Source organism: Tenrec ecaudatus, chromosome 4, assembly GCF_050624435.1.
Source record: "Tenrec ecaudatus isolate mTenEca1 chromosome 4, mTenEca1.hap1, whole genome shotgun sequence".
In the NCBI taxonomy this organism is placed as follows: domain Eukaryota; kingdom Metazoa; phylum Chordata; class Mammalia; order Afrosoricida; family Tenrecidae; genus Tenrec; species Tenrec ecaudatus.
This window is the reverse complement of record NC_134533.1, coordinates 4,153,597-4,161,328: the sequence shown is the minus strand read 5'-3', so window position 1 is coordinate 4,161,328 and position 7,732 is coordinate 4,153,597. Positions and strand designations below refer to the sequence as shown.

At 57.8% G+C, this 7,732-nt stretch overlaps 1 protein-coding gene across 1 annotated transcript; it reads left to right on the top strand.

Annotated features, from left to right (window-relative positions):
• The first annotated feature begins 3,193 nt into the window (after positions 1-3,193).
• Positions 3,194-7,373, top strand: FADD (Fas associated via death domain). Its single transcript, XM_075545233.1, has 2 exons — positions 3,194-3,560; positions 6,032-7,373. Exons 1-2 carry the CDS (start codon positions 3,275-3,277, stop codon positions 6,340-6,342), a joined length of 597 nt encoding a protein of 198 aa, XP_075401348.1. The 5' UTR covers positions 3,194-3,274; the 3' UTR covers positions 6,343-7,373.
• Positions 7,374-7,732: the final 359 nt, after the last annotated feature.

Below are 7,732 nucleotides of genomic sequence, written 5' to 3'. Positions count from 1 at the left end.
TGGGTGGGAGGATAGATTTACTTGCAAGGGGAAGGGCTGTATTGGGTTACACTGGACTGCATGCAAGAGCCCTGGGTGCGTTGTCGTGGTTACCTGTAGGGCTGCTAATCCCAAAATCTGCTGGAGGAAACCCAAACCCCTGTCCTCCAGAGGGGAAAGAAAAGGCTCCTCTCCGTTAAAGAGTTGCAGTCTCAAAAGCCCACAGGGGCTCCAGGAGGGAAGAGGAAGGTGTGGGCAGAAAGGGGAACCGATCACAATGGTCAACATATAACCCCCTCCCGGGAAGACGGACAACAGAAATGTGGGTGAAGGGAGACAGCGGTGGGTATAAGACATGACAAACAATTTTATAAATTATCAAGGGTTCATGAAGGAGGGAGGAGAAGGGGGAAATGAGCTGATACCAAGGGCTCAAGTAGAAAACGTTTCGAAAAGGATGATGGCAACCTACGTACAAATGTGCTGGACAGATTAGATGGATGGATGGATTGTGATAAGAGCTCTAAGAGCCTCCAATAAAATGATTTATTTTAAAAACCACCACCATCCACAGGGGCATTTCTGGCCAGTGCTACAGGGTCACTGTGATGTCTGGAGCCGGGACTGTGAGTTTGGCCTGCACCGAATGGGACCTACTCAGTGTATTCGTTGCATGGATTGTATCTGGTGAGTTTTAACCTGTTGCCTGGGGCTCTGTGCTGGGTCCCCTGGGACCCTCAGAACCACACACACACACCCAGTGCCCTGCTGCTCGGTGGCACAGTGGTCAAGCGCTCAGCTGCTACTAGTCCTTAGAACAGGAGCAGAAGTACAGCCTGAGAGTCGGCAGGAAGCCAATCCACCAATGGACCCTGTCAGGTGGGGTCCACCTGCTTCCCAGCTCCAGGCCAAGCCCATCCCGCCTGCACCTCCCTGGCCGGTCCACGGTGCACGGTGCACGGTGCGCGGACGCTCCATCCTTCGGCCTTTCAGTGCTGCAGGAACCTACTCTCCTGCTCTGTGGTTAGCCTAAGCCCGGCCGTGTTTGCCTGCTTCCTGCCCCAGCCTCTGCGGGATCTCAGAACTGCCCATCTTGTTCAATGAAAGACTCACGGCTCGTGATCCTCTGGGTCAGCCGTTCTCAACCTGTGGATCGAGACCCCGTTGGGGGTCAAACAACCTTTTCACAGGGGTCGCCTAAAACCATCAGAAAACACATTTCTGATGGTTTTAGGAGCCGAGACACGACTCCTCTATCCGTCTCCAGGCAGGTCTGCCCACATGCAGACAAGCTGATCTGGTGAGAAAGAAGCTCTCTCAACCTTCCTTGGCTTTTTACACAGACTGTCCCAAAATGCAGCAATGTGGTTTACTGTTGTGTATTAAGACTGCTACCCATGCTTCCAGACAAAATTTCATTTACTTTTAATTAGAAATAAATATTTCACTATATAATTACATCGTTTTTCTGACTAATCACAATGTTTTAATGATGCTCAATTTGTAACGATGAAAATAGATCCCACGTATCAGACATTTACATGACGATTCATCACAGTAGCAAAATGACAGTGATGCGAAGTAGCAACAAAAATAATTTATGAGTGGGGGGGGTCTGTCTTATGAGGACCTGTATTAAAGGGTGGCAGCATTTGGAAGGTTGAGAAGCGCTGCTATGGGTGGTTCTGCACAGAGTCTGGGCATCACTCTGCCTGCAATGGGAGGGGTTGGGCGATCACTAAGCCATCGATGGAGATTGCTCCTGCATCGTGTTGCCATTAGGGCCCATTGAGTCGGTCCCGACCCATAGCGACCTGGTGGTGCACAACAGAACGAAACCTCCGCCTGGTCCCATGCCAGCCTCACAATCATTCCTGTGCCAGCGCCCATCGTGGCAGCCACTGTGTGGAGGCATCTATCTCATCGAGGGCCTTTCTCGCTTTCACTGACCCTCCACTTGACCAAGCATGATGTCCTTCTCCAGAGACCGGTCTCTCCTGACAACACGTCCAAAGGACGTGAAAGGAAGTCTGTCGGTCTGCGGTGGCTGGGATGCTGGGAGCTCGGTCACTGGAGTTTCCGATGCCAGCAGGGCCACTCAGAGTGAAAAGGTTTCAGCGGAGGTCCAGACCGGGAACAGGCTATGGAGAAGGGCACGGCTGTCCGTCTGGAAGAACTGGGCACGGAAAACTTTAAGGAGAGCACCGTGCCTCGTGTGGCTTTACCTGATTGCTGTGGTGCATGTACACACCTGGTGGCTCCTGGGAAAGGACTAGACTGCTACAAAATGAGTGAACATCTGTAACCTCTGCATTCTGCACACACACAGACGCCATCAGGACAGCCGTCAGTCTCCCCAAGGGCGTCCCCTCCTCATAACCTCTTCTTCCCTCTGAGACGCAAACTCACCATCCCTGGTCCTAGTGTGACTCCTAACTGCAGATGAGCACTGGCCCTGCATGGCTCTGGGACTAACTCTGTGTGGGAGCAGACAGCGCATCTCTCTCCTGCGGAGGCTGGAGGCTTCCAGTGGTTGGCCTTTCGGTTTGCAGCCCAAGGCACTATTTTTTAAAAAATCACATTTGAGTCGCTTTTGATGCGCAGTGACCCTATAGGGCAGGGTAGAACTGCCCCTGTGAGTTTCCCCAAAGAACTCTTTAGGGAAGTGGGCAGCCCGCCTGTCTCCCTCCCACAGAGCTCCAGGTGAAGTTAGCAGCCCAGCGGTCGTCCACTTAATCCGCTGGGGCACTTGAGGTTCCTTGGGCGGCCAGAAAAGTTAGCGGTTCAAAGCCACCTATAGGTTCCTAGGAAGAAAGGCTTGGTGGTCAACGTGGGCACAGAAAGGGCCTCAACTATCGTTCTACTCTGTGCAAGTGGCCCGTGAGGACCAACTCGAGGTCCATGTCGGTCTTCCTAGAGGGAAAAGGGGTCCTCACCGAGTTCGGGGTTCGCGATTTGGGGTCGGGGTGATGCGGGCACAAAGAGGCCCAAAAAGTTCTCTTTGGAACCCGCCAGCCAGCCGGTCTCTGGCACCGCCCCCTCCGGGCACCGCCCCCTCCGGGCACCGCCCCCTCCGGGCACCGCCCCCTCCGGGCACCGCCCCCTCCGGGCACCGCCCCCTCCGGGCACCGCCCCCTCCGGGCACCGCCCCCTCCCTGGCGCGCTCGTCCCCGGGAGGTGGCCGGGCACCGCCCAAGCGGAAGTGGCTGCAGTTGGATACGAGGCGCCTGCGCGGCGCCCTCAGTTGTCGCGAGATCTCTGGCGCACTTCTGGGGAGGGGTCCGCGGTCGCGGCTATGGACCCGTTCCTGGTGCTGTTGCACTCGGTGTCGGTCCGGCTGTCGGGCAGCGAGCTGGACGAGCTCAAGTTCCTGTGCCAGGAGCGCGTGGGAAAGCGGAAGCTGGAGCGCGTGCAGAGCGGCCTGGACCTCTTCACCCTGCTGCTGGAGCAGAGCGAGCTGAGCGCCGAGCACCACGAGCTGCTGCGCCACCTGCTGGTCTCTCTGCGCCGCCTCGACCTGCTGCGCATCTTGGACGACTTCGACGGCGACGCCAGGGCCAGGGCGGGGACCGCGGGGGAAGGTGAGTGTCCGCGCCGGGGCAGGGCCGGGGGTGGGGGAGAAAATGGGTCCACGCCAGGGGGGCGGGGAGAGGTGGGAAGAGGATGAAGTCACACCGGGCTAGGGGAAAGTGGGCGGGGCCGGGGGGTGCTTTCTCTGACCCAGGACAGTGGCTCTGCCGCGGGTCACCAGCTGGCCACACCCCCTGTCTCTGTCCCTCCTCCCATTTGCTCGCAAAGAAATGAAACACACAGAAGACGGTGGTGTTCCCGGGAGAGTCCCCGGCTCCCATCCTTTCCCTGGGAGAAGGGCGGACAGGATCCAGGTGGACCTGGGTGGCCAGGCTGTGTCCGGCGGCTCTGGGCGCATGCCCAGCACACGCCCCGCTCACTGTCTGGCGGAACTGTGGCCGCCTTTGACTCTCAGGCGCCCTGAGAGTGTACTTCCTGTTAGCAGCCCGAGTGTCGGCTTCAGGCTTTTCCTGGCTTTGGTGGTGCTGTGGGGAAGGTACCGGACTGCGAACTGCAGGGTCCACAGTTCAAACCCACCAGCCGCTCTGCAGGAGGAAATGAGGCTCTCCTTAAACATTGGTACTTGATGGTGTTAAGGACCATCAAGTCGGTGGTATTTGAAGTGGTACTTGATGGTGTTAAGGACCATCAAGTCGGTTGAGAGCCATAGCACAAAGGTCCTGAGCTATCCTCCCAGTTGTTCCTGTGCCTGAGCTCACTAATGCCGCCACGGTGCCAATCCATCCTTCAAGATGCACTGCCCCGGACACCTCACAGAGCAGTTCTACTCCGGCCAGCGGGGTCGCTGGCAGTAAGTTGGCGTTTGGTTTGATCTTTAAAGACCTTTGGGGGGGGGGGTGTTAAAATAAATATAGAAAATAAATAGACCTTTCTGTTAGCTGAGAGCATGCCAGGTGCCTCTCTGGGCAATGTAAATGATGTGTCATTCTCACCAGCCTCCTGTTAAGGATCCTGAGGGCCAAGCATTGAGAGATGCAGGAAGCATCGAGGGGAGACAGAAAGAATCCTCAGTCACTAGACCAAAAAGAGCGGGTGGGCATTCAGTTTTCAGGAAGCTGAAGGGCGAAGTCCACGCCGCACTGAGGGCAGTAGCCAAAATCAAGGCTCCGAGTGTCGACAGAATAGCAGCCGACGAAGCCCTGGAAGCACCGACTCATGTCTCCCAGGACATGTGGAAAGCAGCTACCGGCCCAGTTGACTGAAAGACCCATGTTCGTATCAAACAATATCATTCATCTCACAGGCAAGTCCGTTTTTGCTGAAGGCAATTCACCGACGGTTGCAGCCATACATGGACGAAGCAGCCAGTTTCGGGAGGGGACAGTGTGGGAGGAGGGATATCATTGCTGGTGTCGGATGGACCTTAACTGAAAGCAGAGGGTGCCAGATAAGACAGCGGCCTGTGCTTTATTGACTCAGCAAAGGCATTCCAGTGGACTCTGGGGAGATCGCATTGTGAAGAATGGGAATTCGGGAACGTTTAATGGTGCTTTTGCAGAACCTGTACATAGACCAAGAGGCGGTCCTTTGAACAGAACCAGGGAAGCTCCATGGTTTAAAAAAATCAAGAAGGTGTCTACCAGGGCTGCGTCCTTTCACCAGCCCCCCTCAGTCTGCGTGCGAGCACGTCATCGGAGAAGATGGGCTGTGGGGAGGCTTCTTAACCCGCAAGACGCAGGTGACACAGCCTTGCCCGCTGAAATGGGGGGGGGGGGGTTGAAACTCTTCCTGGAGACCAAAGACTGCATGCCCATGCAAGCAGCAGCTAAACGGGCAGATGGCATGCTGCACTGGGTGAACCTGCCACAGCTGTGTTTAAAGAGCAAAGATGTCCCCAAAGATGACCAAGGCATTCCTGACTCAAGCCCTTGTATCAGTCACCTCAAATGCACGCAGCAGCCTGATCATGCGTGGGCAGAAACAAGGGCATGGGGGCTTTGAACTTTAGTGTGGGCAAAGGATGCTTTGTGCCCCCCGCCCCCAGCCTGGTAGTGGGATCATATCTGAAAGGACAGCTAAGAATGCTCCTTTGGAAGGAGGATGGCGAGGCTTCATCCCACCTGCTTTGGACAAGTTATCGGGAGTGGCCCGCCCCTGGAGAAGGGCATCCGAGAGGAGGGGGGCCTTAGTGGTGCAGGGGCTGCAGCCGTGGCAGGGAGGATGGCGCAGGACCAGGGGACCCAAGTTCTCTTGTTCACCAGGCACCCTAAGTCAGAACTGACTCCTCTGCACTAAGCTGTGCGTGTGTGTGGTTCCTTGTTGCCGTGTGCTGGAAGGAATGACAGGAGGGCAGTCGTCTGTGGGACCTGCTTCTTCCTCCCCCCTCCCCTCATCCTTGGGCTACACCCACTGGGCCCCACCCCAGGTCCTGTCTGCCCCACCCCGTCTCCCAGCTCAGGTCCTCCTGCAGGAGCCCCAAGGTCGGGGTCCCCCAGCCTCAGCGTGTGCCTTGCCTCCCCAGACTTGCATGCGGCCTTCAACATCGTCTGTGACAACGTGGGCAAGGACTGGCGCCAGCTGGCCCGGAAACTGCAGCTCTCCGATGCGAGGATCGATGCCATCACTGAGCGCCACCCCCGAGACCTGATGGAGCAGGTGAGAGCGGCGCTGAGAGTCTGGGAGGCCTCCCAGAAGGACGCCACAACGGTCCAGCTGGTGGCTGCCCTGAGGGCCTGCAGACTGAACCTGGTGGCCGACATGGTGGAGGAAGATCAGGCCAGGCGCCTCCAGAACGGGCATGAGGCCCCTTGTTCACGGCCACTTGCTTTCTGAGACAGCCCAGGGTGCCCGTGTCGCTGTCTACTTGGATCGCAGTGCCAGCAGTCAGGCTGGATGCCAAACAAAGGGCTGGAACAGCCCCTGTCCTGCAACAGCCCCCACCCCACAGCGCAGAGACCCCCGCTGAGCCTGCCTTCCACGCTGTCGCCCCTCTCCAGAGCCCCAGCCCGGTTCTCTGACCTGCTGCAGCCCCTGCGGGCGGCCCGGAGTATTCTGGATAGTCTTGGGTTTCTTGATAGCCTTGTTGGCAGTGGGGCACACACGGCTCCTACAGCCCGGCGGTTCCTCAGGTGAAGACAGGTGGTGCCTTCATCACTGCAGTCAGCATCCGTGGCCCGGGGTTCCTGGTGCCCCACAGAATGGCTCCAACCTGTGCATGGGAATTAGGAGAAGAGTTCCCACCACCGCCCGCCCGGCACCCCATGTGGAGTCGGGGTGGGCCTGGATTCTTCGAGGGCACCGCCGGTTGAGCCCTACCCTCGTCACTGCACAGCTCTTGTGAATGGGACCGCTCCACTCCCCATCAAGAGCGTTGCCCCCTCCCCACAATATACACACATACACGGCCTCCCAGGGGCAGGCCAGCCTCTAGCAGGCTTGGGCAGCCAGCAGCTGTCTCGTCTCAGGAAACCAGCAGGACACACCCTCTGCTCGCTGGCCCAGGTGTGGGGGTGTCCAGTGAGGCAGGCCCACAGAGTCCAGCTGGGTGGAGAAGGGGGCTTGATACTGGCAGGGCTCCTGAGGTGGCTGTGGCTTGTGCCCCCGAACTCATCCTCACCCCACCCCCACCCCTACCTTCTCAAGTCCATGGCAGACGCCCCTGGGAAGCGTGAGCCTCTGTTCTTGGGGTGCTGCACCATGGGTGGAGGTGGGTTCATCTGCTGCTGCTGTCACATGCAGGTCCCCAGCCCACCTTGCCTGGAGGGGCCCTCAGGTACCCAGTGCTGTGACCTTGGGCGGCCATCCACTTATGCCTACGTCTATGTGCTTTGTACTTTCTGTAATAAACTGTACAGAGTAATAAACACACGTCTCTGGAGAATTGTCGAGGAGGCAGTGGCCCACCTCCCACACAGGGTGCCCAAAGCAACTTGAGCTCCTAGTGGGGATGGGGGGCTGTGCGGCCCACGGGCTGGCTGGCTGCTTGTGTTATAAGCACCAACCAGCTGCCTGAACTGGGGGAGTGGAGGATGGACCTGCGGAGCTTGATCCCACTGGGGACAGAGCTGAGCAGGGCTCGGCTCCTGGGTAGTGTGGGGGCAGTGTCCTGTGGGGTGGGGACTCCCTAGACACCGCTCCTGCACACACAAGCCACTATTCTGGACAAGCCGTTCTCAGCGAGCATCCCAGAGCCTGCCTCTTGCACCTTGGCTTGGTGGAAGTG